The 18546-nt window shown below is 41.2% G+C and overlaps 2 protein-coding genes across 2 annotated transcripts; one reads left to right on the plus strand and one right to left on the minus strand.

The window, feature by feature from the left end:
- Positions 1-5004: 5004 nt before the first annotated feature.
- LOC119647429 (histone H3.3A) lies at positions 5005-6627 on the minus strand. The gene is made up of 3 exons (XM_038048342.1): positions 6475-6627; positions 5598-5881; positions 5005-5522 (listed from the first exon to the last, which is right to left on the minus strand). The coding sequence occupies exons 2-3, from the start codon at positions 5877-5879 to the stop codon at positions 5394-5396; spliced, it is 411 nt and encodes a 136-aa protein (XP_037904270.1). The 5' UTR covers positions 5880-5881; positions 6475-6627; the 3' UTR covers positions 5005-5393.
- Positions 6628-7325: 698 nt separating this feature from the next.
- LOC119647425 (G2/mitotic-specific cyclin-B) lies at positions 7326-17120 on the plus strand. The gene is made up of 7 exons (XM_038048330.1): positions 7326-7556; positions 7655-7788; positions 7848-8011; positions 15316-15599; positions 15660-15794; positions 15915-16031; positions 16094-17120. Exons 1-7 carry the CDS (start codon positions 7518-7520, stop codon positions 16691-16693), a joined length of 1473 nt encoding a protein of 490 aa, XP_037904258.1. The 5' UTR covers positions 7326-7517; the 3' UTR covers positions 16694-17120.
- The last annotated feature ends 1426 nt before the right edge of the window (positions 17121-18546 follow it).

Raw genomic sequence — 18546 nt, forward strand, 5'->3', positions numbered from 1 at the left:
AGCTTTGGTGGAGGTACTCATATGTACAACCGAAGAGGAGGATACAATTTAGCGGTATGTGACATAATCAAGAAGACGAAGCTCAGGAGATTGGTCTCCCGGCACATTATTTGAAATTGTATGGTGGAAAAAATCATTGCGCATATTCGACCTTCTACGGTACGCGCCCGAAGGCAATTACGCGCATGAGCTATGGTGTTTGTGTCTTGTATGTGATGCAGTGCATTGGGGTGCGGCTACATGGTTGTGAGCATGTGGCAGAGCACAGCTATTTATGGCTTGCCACATGGGATAGGGAAACACACATGAGAAAACCATTTGGCGGCTCTCGGCACACTACCAATGAACCATAGAGACCACGGAGAAGTTAGCTGCCTCGTCTCTACCCCACGAATACGCTATGACATTTCGTACCCCCTAGAGGCTTGATTTCTCCTCCTGTCTTTAATCTCCTTGGACATCATAAGAGAAGTCTCGATGAGTGCTTTTCGAAACAGATCTCAGATTTGACATCGATTACAAAGTGGGACTAAGCTTGAAATAATCCGAACCTGCCTTGCGTTGTGATCTGGTCCAGCTGTCCAAAAAATTGTTGCTCTCTCACACACACGCTTTCGTCCAAACAAAAAACAGTTCAAACATGGCAATTAGTCTAACAAATATATTTTCTCAGTGGCACGGAAATGGGTTTTCAGTCAGAGAAAAATTAAAAGCATTTTATCAGACTACTTGCGATATGTTTTAACTTTTTTGTTTTGGGATTGCAGCTTCTTGAAAACACCTAAGCACCTAAGTGTATCCAAACATTTAACGACATTAGATATTTAAACAGTGGTAAGAAGTCGCGGATTTTGGAGGCTTCAGCAGATTCGTGTTCACTCAAGGAGAAATATGTACAAGGTATGCCCCACTTCAATGGAGGCGTGAATGAGGTGGGCACACGTTGATAACCACGGTGACACACTGGCCGCAACAGACAGCAGCAGCAGCACCCTCCCATTTAAATATTAACACGAAAGCGGTAAAGAAGAGGACGTATGCGCCAGCAGCCTCATTTCCGACCACTGCCGTCGGAGTTTCCGCTAAGGAGTACGAAATGTCGAAGGGATAATTTTTAAATGTTGTATGCAAGGAAGGTTTCAGTTTGTTGTTCGAACTGAACTAAAAGTGTCTGGAGGTGCTCAGGAAAAGTCACCATATGATACCCCACTTTCTTGGAAAGATTGAAATTGAACTCATCCAAAATAGAGCGAATTTGCCATATCCTTAGTGCGAATAGTACATACATTCACAGAACCCCCGTATGGGGCTCGTACTGTTTTCTATTACATATAAGGCTATGTACGCTAATATCAAAAAACATCATTTCTGCTGGCAGTGAAGTTAACAAAGTTATATAAGTGACCTTATCTCCTTATGAAAATCTGTAGTATTTTAAAGGGACTAGGTCCCCCTACGATGAAGGATCCACAAAACTGAGAGAACCATGCTGAGACAATTCTATACCCAGGATCTAGCTCCGGTTATCCTACATCTTATATTATTATCCACAGAAGAACTAGAAAATCCGGTACAAAAATTAACTGGTATCGAACTCTTAATAGGTGGTGATTCGAATCCTCAACGCAGTGAGCGTAACGTATCCGCACAGACACTGCACAATGCATGTCAGAGTTGTCCGGAAAAATAGTTTTGTTGTGCTGGTACATTATGTACTGTAAACGTTAAATGTCAGTAAACATGAATACATTTCCGTCGTGTCGGATTCATTTTATATGAATGCTTTTGCCTATAATACATATATCTGCGTTGCCTCTCTACTGGTAAGTATAAATATTCTTTAACCTGTTCAGCGATCTGCACATCCAGATTAGATATCAACAGCTTTTTAAAATCGATATTTTTCCGAGCGCGGATGGATTATGCGATCAACATGTTTCATAGTTTGCGTTCTGGGGATCCTAAGTTTTTTTTCGAAATTTCAAAGTTTACTGGAACGCGTTTACGGCAAACCGTTTGCTATTGTCATTTAGATCTCGTGGCAATTACGTGCAGTTTCCATTTCTTTGTTTCGCAGATATCAAATCCTTTCATTTTATACCCCACATGGCCATATTTGGTGAAAAAAAGTGTTATACCCCCCTTTGACATATATGGGGAACCGCTCCTCAAATTCAACACAAAATGACGCCACTGGGTATATGTGTTTACATAAAACCTTAAAAACGACTCACCTAACATCAGCAAAGGGTAAAAGGGCTGGGGAGAAGTAACTTCTTCATATACGGGACTATAATATTTCAATCGAATGTCAATTATTCTCGTTAATTATGACGACAGCATCTTATTCACATGGCTATAATTTGAACTGTTACTGTTAGGATATTATTTTGGCACTAATGGTCGGATTTCCATGAAACTTGACATACGTATTTGAGACATTGCCGTTTATGCTGGTGCAAAATTTGGCACTCCTAGGATCAACTTAAGGGGGGTTTTTCAGTCAATTTCTAAAAGTTGTTAATATACTATTAGTAAGTTTATTTGGGCTTACATGGGAATGGGACATATTTTGAGGCCTAGATGTTATATTAGCGCACCATCCTGATTTTTTCGGATCTTTGGGTTCCGTAGTTTCCGAAAACTAGTCTCTTTTCACTTGAAGTGTGTTCATTTTGACTCCTTACTCCCACGGCAAAACTAATATCAAATTCGGAAAGTACTAATTAAGATGATACCTCACATGACTATATTTGATGCAAAATATGGAATGAAACACGTAATGGCAGCTGATACAAAGTAGCATCGAAAACTCGTTCGAAAATATCAACTGCTAAAGCGACTTCAAATTTCAACAAAGCACTAGAATATAATGGTCCAGAAAATAGTGGCAAAATAGGGCAAATATCTCCATGGGCAATTAGCTAAGGTGACTTTGAGGATACACAGTTCCCATTTAAAACTCGCGGAAGAATATATACTGTAAACAAGCCCCAGCGGAACTTCCAGTGCGAAAAGGTACGTAAAAAAGGATTTTGGAGTATTTCAGTAAAAAAGCTGAACCATTTGATACAGACGTCGGGCGAAAAGGCTAATCTGAATAGCACAACGGAACTTCTGGATTTCATAGTGAATAAATCCAAGCAAATCTTCAACAAGGACCGAGGGGAACTATTAAGCATGGGCTTAAACTTTACACTGCAACAGCCAAATCTGCCGAAAGAACAGATCGTCATCTTTATCGAGGCAGGGATACTTTGAATTGAGGAAAGACCCTTTGCCGGATTCCATTAAACTGGCGGATAAAGTATTAAAGGAATGTCGCGGCATTATTGAGAATCCAGCCAAACTTCGGATGCTCAACCCCGTACTGGCAACAATAAAGGGTCTGCCAAGGATGCACAAACCTTGCAACGAATTCCGGAAAATAATGACAGCCATAAACTCGCCCAAAAACTAGGGAGACTACCCGCTGGAAAATCCATCAGGAATAGAGAGGACCTCATAAGGAAACTAAAAGATGTGGAATTTACGACAGCAAGTGAACGGGTAGTGTCATTTGACGTGGAGACCTTGTTTCGAAGCATCCCAGGGAAGGAGGCGCTTTTATATTTTCAGGAGTCGCTACTGAGTAAAAATCCTACATCCTTGGCATGGAGAAGAGAAACAGGGATGCGCATGAAACTGGCAGGGGTATGCATGTCAGAGAGCTACCTAACATTCAGAGGGAACTTCTACAAAGGAACCAGAGAGCTAGAGGACTTCAGGATCATTAGACATCTACCGGCAGACTACACACCTACAGCGAACGATCCAAGATAATTCGAACCACCCGCATTCACATAAAAGAAAGATTTTGGAAATAAAAGGAGTATGTAATCGTCACCGGAGTGAAGAACGGCTTCCAACGGTCGTTATTGAAAGTCTCATGATGAAAAAGGCGAAAAGGGGAGAAATAAGGGCAATGACATCCGCCGTTAATAACTTGGAAGGGAAAAGAATATGGGTCACATACTTTGCGGCTTCGTCGAAATTATGATAAAAACGACGAAAGGGCTAAACATCGACATATTGCCATTGAGTAGAATTTACCAGCCCAAGAGCAGGCTGGGATCCCCCAAGGACCACAAATCAAAACATGAATCCAATGGGATATATAAAGTGACATGTCCAGATTGTGAGAAGTGCTACATAGGATAAACTAAAAGACTGGTTTCGGTACGCGAGAGAAGCGGAAACGGCCAGGAGAAATAATAAGAGTACAACGATGAAATCAATGATAGAAGAGACATAGTATCACATGGGACAACGTAGAAGTCATCAGGGAATGCAAGAACAGGAGGAAGTTGAACGCGCAAGAGAGCTTGGCGAACCAGAAGGGAACAGATTGAACCACGGCACGGACAACGTGCAATCGAAGCTTCTGAGAGACACCGGGCAACATTAGTGTCTCTACGATCTCTAATTAAGTAATCTGGTAGCAATTATAAGAATAGGAATTAATCTTAGTTTGTCAGGTACTGAAAAACGGCACAACTCGTGTCCAAAATAAAATATATTCCGTTTCGGAAAAAAACAATTTTGTTTTATTCAGATTCTGTGAAAAGTTGTTACATTGCAAAAGAATATGAAGTATATACTCTTCCGTTTTTTTTGCAACGCCTCTCTTAAAACAATGTTTCGAAATAACGAGCACATTTGAAATAGCGAAAGTTGTTTCACTTGGTTCGCTATTCCGAGAGGCTACTGATTATTGGAAACGAGAGATGCCAACCTCGAAAACTAGGCGATATAAAAAGTATGAATTCACCATTGCCACTTTACTGAACGCCATCGCCAGACTGCGGCGCCACAACAAAAATTACTAATCTTTTCTGTAAAGTATACTTGGCAACACCCCGCCCACTGCTCGGGTCCAAATCTTCTTCTCATGGCACATCTTGCCAACACTACGTTAAATACATAGTCCGCCGGCTAGTCTCCGCTATCCCCCATGAAACACAATTTAATCTATTTCAAGTATTTATTTGATCAAAGTGGTGGGAATATCTCAGATGCCATAATTTTATGCTTATAAAATTTGTGTAACATAAAATCTCCACTACGACGTTACATTGGTTATCAAAAGGATCAATTGAACGGAAATTCAATCTTCACATCCTAAAAAGAACTCCCGGAAGTACTAAACGTAACCCTATGCGCATTAAACGAACACTACTCTTACAATTAAGACATAAATATAAAATAGATACGAGGAAATGTGTAAAATGAAACTTTTTCGTATTTGAAGAAGCCCCGAGTGGACAAGTTTCTGAAGTTGTCAGTGTTTTCGTGGGGCCGAATGTCACGTTGTTCTCATTCGCTAAACTCTGACGTCCATTGGGCGAGTGCACTTAAGCACGTTCGCCTCGAATTCGTCGCGCCAGCTGAATATCCTTGGGCATAATGGTGACGCGCTTGGCGTGGATGGCGCACAAATTGGTGTCTTCGAAAAGGCCGACCAAGTAAGCTTCACTGGCTTCCTGCAACCGCGAAAATATATCAATTAATCAGTTGCAATAAGGACTTAAACTTAGCACTAGGTTAGGGCCACTTACCTGCAAGGCTCCGATAGCGGCGGACTGGAAACGCAAATCGGTCTTGAAATCCTGGGCGATTTCTCTGACCAGACGCTGGAAGGGCAGTTTACGGATGAGCAACTCAGTCGACTTCTGGTAGCGACGAATTTCTCGAAGAGCGACTGTTCCGGGACGGTAACGATGTGGTTTCTTCACACCTCCGGTCGACGGGGCGCTCTTACGGGCGGCTTTGGTGGCCAGTTGTTTACGTGGAGCCTTTCCTCCAGTAGATTTACGGGCAGTCTGCTTAGTACGCGCCATTTCTAGAGAAATCAAATTATTAGTGGAAAATATCTAATCATGTTCGCATTAATCTATTCCAAACAAAAACCCAATTATTCAACACATGAAGTCTGCCAGACCAAGCACAGATTTACCGAAATGCAAAACAAAAACACTTCACGGTGCACGAGACGACGCTCCGTGACGTCACGAAAAGTGCGGGAAGGGAGCTCTATTTCGTCACTGACTTGGCAACAAAATGGTGGCCGAGCCAGGTCCCGCGCCTTTTCAACAAATACTTTCCACTAAATCCATGCCCACTGAGCATCCGAAATCGCGACTAAACCAAATCTAGATTGCAATTGTTACTTGTTAACCCGGAAAACTCAACAAAGGTCGACTTTTCCAAACATCCACTGCTCAGAAAAAATATCGATTTTCTATAAGAATCTGCTCGTCGCGGAAATCACTAACATGGCTCCAGAGCGGAGTTTGAAAATTCCGCACCGATTTCAAGAAAAAGTGCCGATCAATTGACCACAACAATTCGATTGCATTTCCGTAGGCAAAACACTTGCAGCCACACAAATTTTATAAAAAACCAACAAAGTAAATGAAAGCTCAGCACCATTACCTGATTCTCGCTCTGATTATTTTCTTTTAATTAGTTTTTTATTAACTTTAAGTTGGATTTCACTTGCACAGTGCACACGGAATTCCGAGTACGTCCTCGCCGATCAGTTGACAAAACACTTTTGTTACTTTTCGCCCCGCTCCCAGCGTGACATCAGGTCAATGCCTAAAGTTTTGAGGATTAGGCGTTGATCGCCACATAAATACGTTCAATGAATGAGGGAATACCCCAAAGACCTGCTGAAATGATGAGTGCAATTCATTTTTTTGCAATTGCATTCAAGTAGGAACTTTAAATTACCAAATTGCCACTTAGTTTTTAAAGTATTTACTTTTTCTTTACATTTTCCAAACTTAAAGTTACATGATATGATTGTTGAAAGCCCAAAGCTTTCGGGCAAGGTTAAACCATCATCTGCCTTCAGTATCTTTCCTTTTTCTTGAAATAGGGAATAAGTTGCTGGAAAAATAAATCTTTATGTAGGCAAACGCTTTATACGTGTTTAATTCTGCATCCTGTTATGTTCCAGAAACTTGTTTTAATTAAAAGGCTCTCAGTGAGGGATTGGTTCTTAGTGTAAACACAAACCATCTGCCATTTCAGTTCGGTTTAACTGAATTGATTTATATAAAATACCCCAATATCTGTAATCTGAATTTAAAAGAATTACGATAATTGTAGATATCACTCCCATTAAGTACATTTTCAATAAATCTTCGCAGCATAAAGCTCCCACACCAAATGTCATGTTCACAGAATCAGTAGTTATCTGTCTCAAACTTGACTCGCGTGGTAGACAGCTGAATCCGTTCGACTGCTGAATACTTTGAAAACAAATCCAACGGTTTGTAGCAGTCCATCGTTTGCAATATCGGGTCATTTTCGTCAGAGGCGAGTGTGTAGCATCGATCAGAGACTGCAAGAATATTAAAGCAATAAAATCCCGATTTTATTTTATAAGTTAGACTAGCTATTTAGCGTGAAAGTGTATATCTTTTAGTAAGAAAGTTTTTTCTTTATTCCTGAATCCTGCGAAGGCAAAAATGATGACTACCCGCCTTCGAGCAAACAAAGTGGACGAGGTAAATTGCTAGGAAAATTCGTTTTACAGTACGATTTGCAGTTATCTAACGGAATGAATTAGAAAGGTGTATGATAAATTGTGTTTTATTATTTATAGAATGATACCCAACAGAAAGCGAAGAAGGCGAGTCAGCTCCTCAAAGCGGGGACAGTGGGACTCACGAAACGGGCGGCTCTGGGTGAACTGGGAAACAGGGCGCTCGTAAAGACAAATGATGTACAAAAGGAGAAGTGTGTATGGTGTAAATGGGAGCCGAGCTGGAATAATAGTTTTCGTTGTTTCCTTGCAGTGTGAATTGCCTGAAGAATGCAAAGGCTCGTGTGGACTCTCATTGGAAAAAGACTGAATTTCTCTCAAGTGCCGCCAATAAAGTGGTCCTGGCAAAAGCACCGAAGCAACCAACGGTTCCACTGAAAACGACGATAAGTGAAATAAAGGTCCTAAAGCCACGAGGTACGTATTTATTTTAGATCAAAGTGCATAAGTGCCATTGGCGCAAATAATGATGCAACTTTCTAAACATGCCTCACATTATGGTTTCCGTGATTGCAATTGTTGAAGGGAACCGGCGTCTAACACATTTGAAACATGAACCTTATATTCATGAGCACTTTCAAATTAAAGTTAACGGAAAATCTAGCTTAATAGTAAGGAATAGAAGCAAATCAGTTTGAAATTTTCATGCATGATTGGGTTTTTCCAGTTCTTCGAATGTGGATATTTTTGTATATGTCACTCGTTCAGCATGAATGCCTGACGACGCTTTAATTCACCAAGATGTGATATGCTGTAGAGCGTCTCGTTTAATGTCTTTGAACTTAGGTTACGTGGTTTTCCGATCTTAAAAACAATTTGGATTATTTGGAATAATTAATATTTGTCTATTTTCTATTCGCTAGTAATATTTACTAAGCTTGCAAATACCAATATTTTGAGAACCACTTCTTCCCTTCATCGGTGCTCACATGGTTGCTATTTATCTTGATTTTTTATTTCATTGCTGCAAGAATTTTTGCAGTGAGGCAATTTTGCATGGCGTAGCCTGCAGTGCAATTATCATTCCTCCTTAAACGAAGACTTGTAGCTTTTGAGTAACAGTGGATTTCACTTTCCATGTGCTACTCCCATATAGCAACATAGGAGGAACACTAGTGTAGAACAGCTTCAACTTGATCTTGGTGTTGAGATGAATGCATTTCCAGATTTTAGACAGGGCAGCGAAAGCGGATCTAGCGCTGTTAATGCGTCGGGCATCAAGTTCAGTGCCACCGCCGGCAGAAACTACGCTTGATAGATATACAAATTGATAGACGCCTTCGATGCTCTGCCCATTAATACAGACAGGCAGATTGCGATGACCCGTCAGACTAAGAACTTGGGTTTTGTTTATCTTCAGTTCAACTCTACTTGCCTCTTTCCAAATCCAAACCCATTTGGGCAAGGTCCATTACACGATCAAAGAGCAAGCAGATGTCATCAGCGTAGTCGAGAGATTTGAGGAAGGATGTTATCGTCCATATCCTCCGGACAAGGCAGTCTGGAGACTGCCATCGATAATAAAAAATAATATCGGTGATAATATGCAACCCTGGCGTATTCCACTTTGGTCTTCGAAATCCTTTGAGATTTTACCTCACATGCTGCAAACATTTTGTGTCATTATATGTCGCTCTAATAATGACTATTAGTTTCTCCGGAATGCCCTTCCTACGTATAGCACGCCAGAAAAACTCGATAAAGAGCAGATGAACTAAGATATAAACTCCGCGTTGTTCCAAAATAATCCGTAGGGTGTTGATGTGGTCCATGCAGGAGCACCCGGAGCGAAAACCAGCCTGCTCTCTGTCGATCAAACTTTCGAGATGTACTTTGATGCGTTTTAGGATTGCCTCCTACAGTGTAATGTAGTGCACTATTACGATCTTGAATGAAGTGCTCTAAAACACTTCAAGACCTTGATCCAATATGGATTGTTGCGCCTAAGATTATTATTATCTTTGCCACAGCAGGGAGCATGCACATGCTCTTCCAATTGTCACACTCAAAACGGGTACTCTGGGAAATGTCTTGGATTCTTAAGATTTCCGTACGAGTGGAAGCAGCATATATGCAGTAACTGCAGGTGCAGCGATAAACAACTCTGGAAGGAGGCCGTCTAGCCCAGTGGCTTTACTCCGTTTGAGTGCATTGATGACCGAAATGATTTCTGCTTGGAGGAACAGTCCGTATCTGCACGCTACGATGACTAGCCATTTCATCCACAAGAGGAGCAATCTCACCGGATTTGATATGGTTAAGAATCTTGGTGAAATGTTCTTTCCACCTCTCTGGTTGATCGTAATCCTGGATGAGAAGAAGAATCGAAAGATTTGCAATCATATACAAGCTCTTTCGTGATGCTGTATGCGTCTGATATCATTGCCTTCTGTGGCATCTTCTATTTCCCTGGCCAGCGCAATATCAAATTCTCTCTAGTCCCCATGTACACTACGCTAAACTTCTCGTGATTTCTCTCGGTATCAAAGTTCGAGCGCATCACTCGCAGCCGATCGACCGATCTGTTTCACGATTCAGCAGTCAACTAGATCTTATGACCACCCTTCGAGACGAGGCCGATGACCTGTGTCGCAGCTGAGAAAAGAGCATTTTTGATAGCAGGCCAATGCTCATCGATATTCTCAGTCAGGTTACTTAGTATATCTGCCGTCCGACCAGCAAGATAGCTCGTTCGCGACAGTTGGATCATATAAGCAGTCGATGTTGGACTTAGGCGGTCGCAGCTCGGCATCCCTGTGAGAAGTGGCAAACGCAACACGCAAGCGAACGTAAGCGACCATTAGATGGTGATCTCTTTCGAAGCCTATGTGAGCGTCTCCCTTGTTATATAAATCTAGAAGAGAACTTCTAAATTTGTTGGTCGCGAAGTGGTCGATCTGATTGGTCGTACGGTGTCGTCCGTTGAAATCCAACTGACCTTATGGCAGGCTCTCTGGTCGAAAAAAAGCCACCAATGATGGGGCGTTGGAAGTTGCAGGAATCCATGAACCTCCTACCATTATCGTTACGGTCACCAAGACCGTGTTCCCTCATCACATGTCCGAGGAATGTGTTATCAGAGTCCATCTTGGCTTTCAGATCACCCTTCACGATCACAATGTCACCTTTAGGAATCCTCCCCTGAATTGTGTGTATTTGCTCATAGAAAGCATTCTTCTCCACTACATCGTCAGTCTCCGTTGTGCGTAGCATTGTACAATTCTGATTCTCCTTAATCTGGACCGGAATCTTACATTTAGAAGTCTGTCGGAAACCGGCTCCAAGGTTAAGAGAGAGCGCCTTGCGGTAGCCGTCAGAAGCAACCCGACATTGGAGTCGCGTCTGCTACCACTTGGCTTTCCAGAGTACAAAGCACATTACTGCAAGAGGGAGAAGAGTACTCTCCAGAATCCTACCATTTTACTTCACTTATGCTCGGAATGTCCAACTTATTTCGCTGGAATTCCCGTTCAAGCTGGAGAAAGCGAACATTCTGAGGACCCCCGCTGCGTCGTTGCCGAGCGTGCGCACATTCCAGAAACCATTCATAGTCCGTTTTCGATAGCCAAACATCATAGCCGAGAGATCAGTGCCTATCCGAGGCGTTCTTGATGTTTCGGTAGCATTTAAGTTTCGAAATTTATACGTTGCTAGCCTACAAATTTCTATTCCTTTTAGTCGCTCTTCGTATGACAAGTAGGGAAGACTTTGAGTGTATTCTCAAGCTTTAACTCACAGAACGGAAATCAATTAGCTCATATCATTTAAATTATTTTATATTTGTGTGTTGTTTTCAAAAATTATATGAACTAATTTGCAAATGAAAGATGCGTTTTCCACTTCTTAGGGTCTATTGTATCAGCCTGTATATGCACCTTAGGGTTGCGCATTTCTTCGTCAAATTATCCTTACTAATTTAATTTTATCACTGAATCTCCATAAAGCCGTGTATACAGTATGAAGCATCAACAAATGATCTTCACAACCACCTGAAGAGCGTTATCGTTGACATACTTGGCCCCAGCCGCAAGAAAAGTGGTTTAAATGCCGAGTAATGTTGCATTCTCAAAGAACGCGGGCACGCGCAGAGACCTACCACGAACTCCGTCGAGCGGAGAAGCGACTTCACAGACGGAAAAAGGAAGCCTGGGAGAACGAACAGGTCTGTGAACTCGAAAAGTACAGGGAGCAACCGCACCAAGCGCGCAAGTTTTACCAACAAGTCAACAGGCCTTATAAATCGCGATGCTCATCCTGCCGAGACAAAGAGGGAAATCTGATTTCCGACAGAATGGGCATATTGGAGCGATGGGTTGAGTATTTTGATGAAATGCTGAACAACCAAAATATCGGCGAGTTGGAGGTCCCGCCAACTGAAAACGACGGACAACTGCTGCCACCAGCAAGCATAGAAGAAACAGTCCGTGCAATCCATCAACTTAAAAACCATAAGTTACCAGGAGCTAATGGAATTACAGCCGAATTAGTTAAATATGGAGGCGACCAACTATACCAGGAGTTCATCAACTAATGCTCAAGTTTTGGTACATCGAATCAAGCAATGCAGCATTTATAGCGGTATCACGATGCTGAGTACTATCTACAAGATATTCTCCGCTATCTTGCCAGGCGCGATAGCCCCATACACCTAAAGTAAATTGAAAAATGATATGAGAGAAAGGAGTCTTCACTCCATCTACTCCAATCTATTCAATTATTTATACAATTTTTTAAAATGTCAAATCAGCAACGTCACGACAACTATTACTCCGTGTGAAGTAGTCCTACTCTTTTAAATCGGCCTCGTGGTGAGTTAATACGCCACGGAGAGCACCGGTGGTGGCATCTGTCTGTCTCATTAACAATATTCGAAATAAATTTCGACCAATGTGCAAGGCCAGATAAAAGCCGCAGGCTCATTCTCGAAACCTTTCAATATCAACAACAGTCTAAGACAAGGGGATGCCCTATCATGCGTCCTCTTCAAACTGGCCCTGGAGAAAGTGATTCGCGATGCAGATGTAAATGAGAGAGGCCCCATCCTCTTTAAGTCCACCTAACTACTGGCCTACGCAGATCGAAAATCACAACCGATAACAACTATGACAATGAAATCTGCGCACGGTTGTTGGCTGCTCGGAGACCTGGGTTCTTAGGAAAAAAAATTGCGAAGTCTTGGCCGCGTTCTAGAGAGAGAGAAGAATCCTATGAAGAATATTTGGCCCCCTACATGAGGATGGACGGTTCCGTAGCCTAACGACAAAATCTTTGAGCGATACCACGACCGTTTGGTTGTGGATAAAATCCGGGTCATCAGGTTGCGGTGGGCGGGTCCCTTAATCTATATGGATGAGGATGATCCAGCCCGGAAAGTCTATAAGGGTAATATCTATCGTAGAAAAAGAAGAGGCAGACCCTGCCGGAGATGGAGTGATGGCGTAGGCCTAGACTGGATAGCAGTTGTTGCGTCGTTGATGATGATACAACTCTATCGGCATCATCCGGAAAGTGCCTTTCCTTCGTCATGATAAAAAAATTTGGATGATACTCTTCATTTCCACTAACGAAACAGTAATCAATCGACACTTCTCATGTCAGAGAGGAAGGAAGGGTAAAGGATATAAAGTGACACGCTTTTTGGAAAAATAAATTTTTTGTCAAGAAATGAAGTACTTCTTGTGTTATCAGTAATGTTTTTCTCTTGACTAGAGGATATGGAAGGATTCTGCAAACGCAGGCAAGCAGAGTCGCTCTGAAGGTAAACACTTGTAATGACAAAATATGATTGGTTAATAGCCAAAGAGCATCCTGAGTGGTGGGAGACAACTAGGAAGAGAGAGGTATACTGAAACCTAAAAAGAATTGGCGAAATTGATCATGAGGCTATGCCCACAAATACTGAAGTTCCATTGAAATATTCCGTTCGCACGTGCTTACATGCCTCTATGCTAGTCACGCTCGGGAATGCGGGAGGGATCCTTCGAACATTTCGATTTCTCAAGTGTCATTTTACAAAACTTCACAAACAATAAAAAAAAGCAAAATAAGAAAAATGGTGACCAACAATAAATGAAAAAGTGGAATGAAAGTTTGCTTCCCCTTCCCCCTATTAAGGTTTGGTTCCCAATAGTTGCAAAGATTTAATTACTTTTTATGCCAAATCTAAAAAAAAAACAATTTATTTTAATTTGACGTACTTTGCATGCATCAATAGAAGAATTGAGTGATTTAGTGTCGCCTCATCAAGAGTGGTTTTAGGAGGTCTCGTCAGTGTAAGCATTTTTTTCTTGCTCAAGTTCCTATTATTGCCCCTGCCGGAAACGCATTTGCGTTTGTGCCAGCCTTGAAGCAACACCTCGCGCTTGCCACCCGGGGTCGATTCGAATGATTCAATAAATGGTGACGAATGGAGGCGACATTCAATATCTCAAACTTACGTTTTCATTCTGATGAAGTGTTAGCCACTTCCATCTGGTGGTCTGTAATTTGGAGCCTAACAAACTGGCACATCATCATCATTATATCTTAAAATCAGACAAAATTATTTTTTAGTTTATTTATATAAACTTTTCGTCTAATCGAACCTAAACAATAACAGCAATCTGTTGAAAATATCTAGATTGGATTCGATGATTTGTTTCAAAAAATTCAGTCGGTATTGCTTGAAGTTGTTATTGCGGGCTTTAACTGCTTCTTCTGATAATTGTCACACCGGTAATACTGCGTGAATTATAACTTGGCCTTCATGAATTAAAGTTTTGTGGACCGAAGGTGAAATAGGGTGCCATTCATATAATTTCACACATTTTTTTTTGCTGTTTCCTAAGCGAAAACGTCATTTACTTCTATTATGACTCGCATTCAATTGATGAGGTCCATATCAATTCTGGTGATCCTGGAAGATGCTCTTGATATGTCACCATTATTGGTATTTCCAAAACCAACTTTAGAGACATCCACTAAGAGCTCCATTTCTTGCCTAAATTCTGTTTAATTTTTTTTCTTTTGCTTCTTGCACAGTCTTTTTATCTGTAGTTGATCGCGCATTTCCTTATTGGTACTTTATATGCCATATGGCGCAAGGATTCAAGGAACCGAATCCCTCGTATGGGGAGTAGACAAGCCAAGTTCATTGCTTCTGAGTTTTCTTCATGCCCTTTATTCAACATATTGAAGTTTTGGGAGATTTGACCACAGATGTAGCATCGCATGGTTGATAATATGTCGGTGGCAGCATTACATACTTTATTTCCTTCGTGGTAAATAACGTGGTGTGCTTAATTTTCGCTTGTTGATTGATGAAGACTGTCGCACCCCCATTTTAAAATTAATTCCAAACTTTCGAAACTTTAACTTTTTCAATTTTTGACTGGACTTTGAATTGAAAAACGCGATTATTGCGGAAAAATCGGCTAATTTATTATTGCAAAATAAAAAAATGGTTGAAATTTCTGAACGATCGGTGCACTAATTTTGGAGTATAAGGGGCATCGACTTTGCAAACGTGAGTTGTGGGTATGAGCTTTGAAGTTTTGAACACTAAACAATTTGGAATAAGCGAGTTTTGTCGGAATAACTCACATTGAATCATCGATGCTAGGTTTATAAAGGATGTTGCTATCATCCATGATGCCTAAGGCAGTTAGATATAGCTCATTCAACCCCTCAAAAACACCTTATAAATTCTGGGCACCAAAATTAATTTCGAGTTTTCTTTTCAGTTGTAACTAAACCAAAGGCAGTTGAAAAACAAGCATCGCAACCACAGCCTGTTTCACTTCAGCAAATCATTGCGCCTGTTCGCAGGGAGGAAAGTAATGTGTCGCGTCGATCATTGTCGAAACTTAAGGCCGTTTTATGTAAGGAGAAAAAGGAAAAGCCAAAGGCTGTGGCAGTTATTGCTCCTCATGTTTCGGCTCCAATTGTCGTCCCCTCATCCGAACAGCCAAAATCTATAGAAGTTAACTGTAAGATTACGGCACATTCATCTTCACTGATTGACGAAGTACGTACAATGTGCAGTTGGGTTACATTCTTTGATTAATTTTATTCTATTCACCAATAGGTAGAGAACATTGACGCTGGCGATTCGAAAAATTTGCTTTTGGTTTCCGAATATGCTAATGATATTTATTCATATTTGTTCCAACTGGAGTTACAGATGCCAGTACGTAAAGCACACCTAGACAAACAGGCTGAGGTGAGTGATCTCCTAAAGCACTCTCCACAGAAGTTGAGAGCAATTCCGTAAAATTAAGTTTCTTGTTTGGTCTACTTAATTGAAGCCAATTTCTACCTTCGACATTTTTTATTTGCACAGGTGACCCCAAAAATGAGGGCAGTACTTCTCGACTGGATAAACGAGGTTCATTTCCAATTCCGTTTATTGCCTGAAACATATCATTTGACAGTTGCATTAATCGACAGATACTTACAGGTAAGCGCCTTGAACCTCTATGAGATGAACTCCCACTAATAGATTCTGTTTAAAACTTACAGGAAGTACCTACAACACAGCGGCAATACCTACAACTTGTCGGTATCGGAGCACTATTCCTTGCATCAAAGTACGAGGAACTCTATCCACCAGAGATTGGCGACTTTGTGTATATCGCAGACGATACCTACTCAAAGCATGAAATTCTTGCAATAGAACAGAAGATCATAAAGACTATTGACTACAATCTAGGTCGACCGTCCAGTATTCACTTCCTTCGTCGTTTTTCGAAGGCAGCTAGCACGGTTGAAGATACTCATATGTTAGCCAAATATCTTATTGAACTTGTTTCAATTGACTACACTCTTGCGCATCATCGGCCGTCAGAGGTGGCAGCAGCATCTTTATTCTTAGCGTTGAAACTATTCAATAAGGACACAAAAATTACTGACGATCAACTATGGACAAATACTTTAAAATTCTACACAGGATACACAGCGGATAATTTGCGACCGTTAGTTAAGAAAATTGCAACACTCTTGAAGAATGCACCCACTGCTCAGCTGAAAGCAGTTTTTAACAAATATCAGTCATCGAAATTCGATAAAATTGCACTGAAATCAGAACTGAATGCATCTCGTTTAGAAAAACTCATCTCTTAAGTCTATTGAACAGTATTGCTTCTTCTGAGAAGGCTTGCTTTTGGACAAATGTGAAATTCTACAAATTCGACTGCTGCCTATTATTTAATATAAAAATTTACAGATTTGTGGAGTTTGGCCAAAAGTTTGTCTTCTGAGAGTAAATAGTGGAATCGATTCTTAGTAAAAGTCCCACAATAAATGGTTTCGTTTTGTCAACATCAGCAATCTAATGCGTTTTCTTATTAACTTGAATGCATTTGAGATTTGTTTTGCCACTGAATTCAATATATAAGGCGAGGTAGTCCCTATTTTCGTACATTGCATGTAAGTAGATTTCGGTGTTATAGGCTTATCACTTTATGTAACTATGATAAATTGTAAAAGCATTGAAACTAAAACAAGTAGCGAATAAAAAAAAAATACAATAAAGAAGTCGATAACAGAACTTGAGCGCCACTAGTATGCTACGGGGTTTGAACTGCATTATTAAATGCTGTTGTGACAATTATTTGCTAGGACCGTTTACTTTGATGTTGCATTGTCCTTTTATGTATTTGGGGCGTGGTGGTTTTTTCTTTGGTTGGTCTGCGCCCCGCAATCCCAGGGTGTCCAAACGTCAATCATCCTGGAAGAGTGGTTTCCACTTTACGACAGGCAGAAACGGGTACTTTAATGTTTTCCGTGTTGTGGAAAGCGCCAAAACCTACTGTTGGCTCCTATTGACAGCTATGGGGGACTATAACCAACTAAAGCCACTCTTCTTCCGTTCTCCCCGCGAGTCTCATATGGCATTACCTCCTGGCTTTGGATCAGAATTTATCTTGCGCTCGTGCTCACATTCTTTCATTCCGTTTTCCTGCCTAAGCCTCTTACGTATGCTAGCTACCGCCGTTCCGATTTCAGTCCATTTCACTTCGACTTTAATATGCTGCTCCATGATGTCTTCAGGTGTTAAGTGTCCCCGGCTGTAGCTACCAATTCAACCTTTTGAATTGTGATTCTTCGACAAAAAAATAAAGCATATTATGCAGCCTTTGCAATGTTCAAGCAATATGGTGATTTCATCATGCCCAAATCAGATCGAAACCTTTTAGCCAGGGGCGTTTGTCAAAATATCTCATATTCTGTGAACGGTCTTTTTCTAATTCGTTTCATTTCTCATACCAGTCGACGATAGTTTCACTCTGTGGGAACTGCGCACCGCCGATGTCAATTTCTCGCCAGAATATCAATTGGGTCCATATCTTCCATCATGTAGACCGCTTCGTCGGTCAATGTTCGGGAGTCCACTTAGGCGATATACAGCTCCAATGTTTCTTCCGGTTACTTTATTTTCCAGCACATTTGCCCCCCATTGGGGCTGCAATCTAGTAAGACCGTGTTGACTAGGAGGTGACGGTTCAGCTTTTGGCCACTTGTATTTGGTAGCATTCCCATAATCAGTGCTCTGTTGGTAAATAACTAGTTTTTTGAATACTCCACATGTAACTTGAAATTTAGCCTTTGGTTGAACATCACGCCTAAATAATCGAGCGCGGACAGGGGATATGTATATTATTTGTGTTCCAACTGTTGTCTGTTTGCCTGCTTACCACTCACACTTTTTTCAGAAGCGGTTAGAGCTGTTTACACGCAATTTGCAGGAAAATTAGAAGTGAGCATGTAGTGAATGTCGACGTGTTACTCTTCGTTAAGTCAGAACACCATTCACAACAAAGCCAGGCTTAAATTTCGATCAAATGTGTTTCAGTTACGTGTCATCCGATGGATGGGGTCTCGTTACCATAATATGGCCAACTGTTGGAAAGAGAAAGGAACGAAATTCATCACCACTTTTAGGACTGCGAATAACCTGGCAAACGGTATATAAG

The sequence above is a fragment of the Hermetia illucens genome, chromosome 1, assembly GCF_905115235.1.
Source record: "Hermetia illucens chromosome 1, iHerIll2.2.curated.20191125, whole genome shotgun sequence".
Classification (NCBI taxonomy): Eukaryota; Metazoa; Arthropoda; class Insecta; order Diptera; family Stratiomyidae; genus Hermetia; species Hermetia illucens.

Bases quoted from the DNA above. Each gene is read 5' to 3' on its own strand.
- LOC119647425 (XM_038048330.1), top strand. From the start codon at position 7,518: ATGATGACTACCCGCCTTCGAGCAAACAAAGTGGACGAG. The intron at 7,557-7,654 runs GTAAATTGCTAG...TATTATTTATAG, and splicing joins GAGCAAACAAAGTGGACGAG to AATGATACCCAACAGAAAGC. The intron at 16,032-16,093 runs GTAAGCGCCTTG...TAAAACTTACAG, and splicing joins TAATCGACAGATACTTACAG to GAAGTACCTACAACACAGCG.
- LOC119647429 (XM_038048342.1), bottom strand. From the start codon at position 5,879: ATGGCGCGTACTAAGCAGACTGCCCGTAAATCTACTGGAGGAAAGGCT. The intron at 5,523-5,597 runs GTAAGTGGCCCT...TCGCGGTTGCAG, and splicing joins CCGCTATCGGAGCCTTGCAG to GAAGCCAGTGAAGCTTACTT.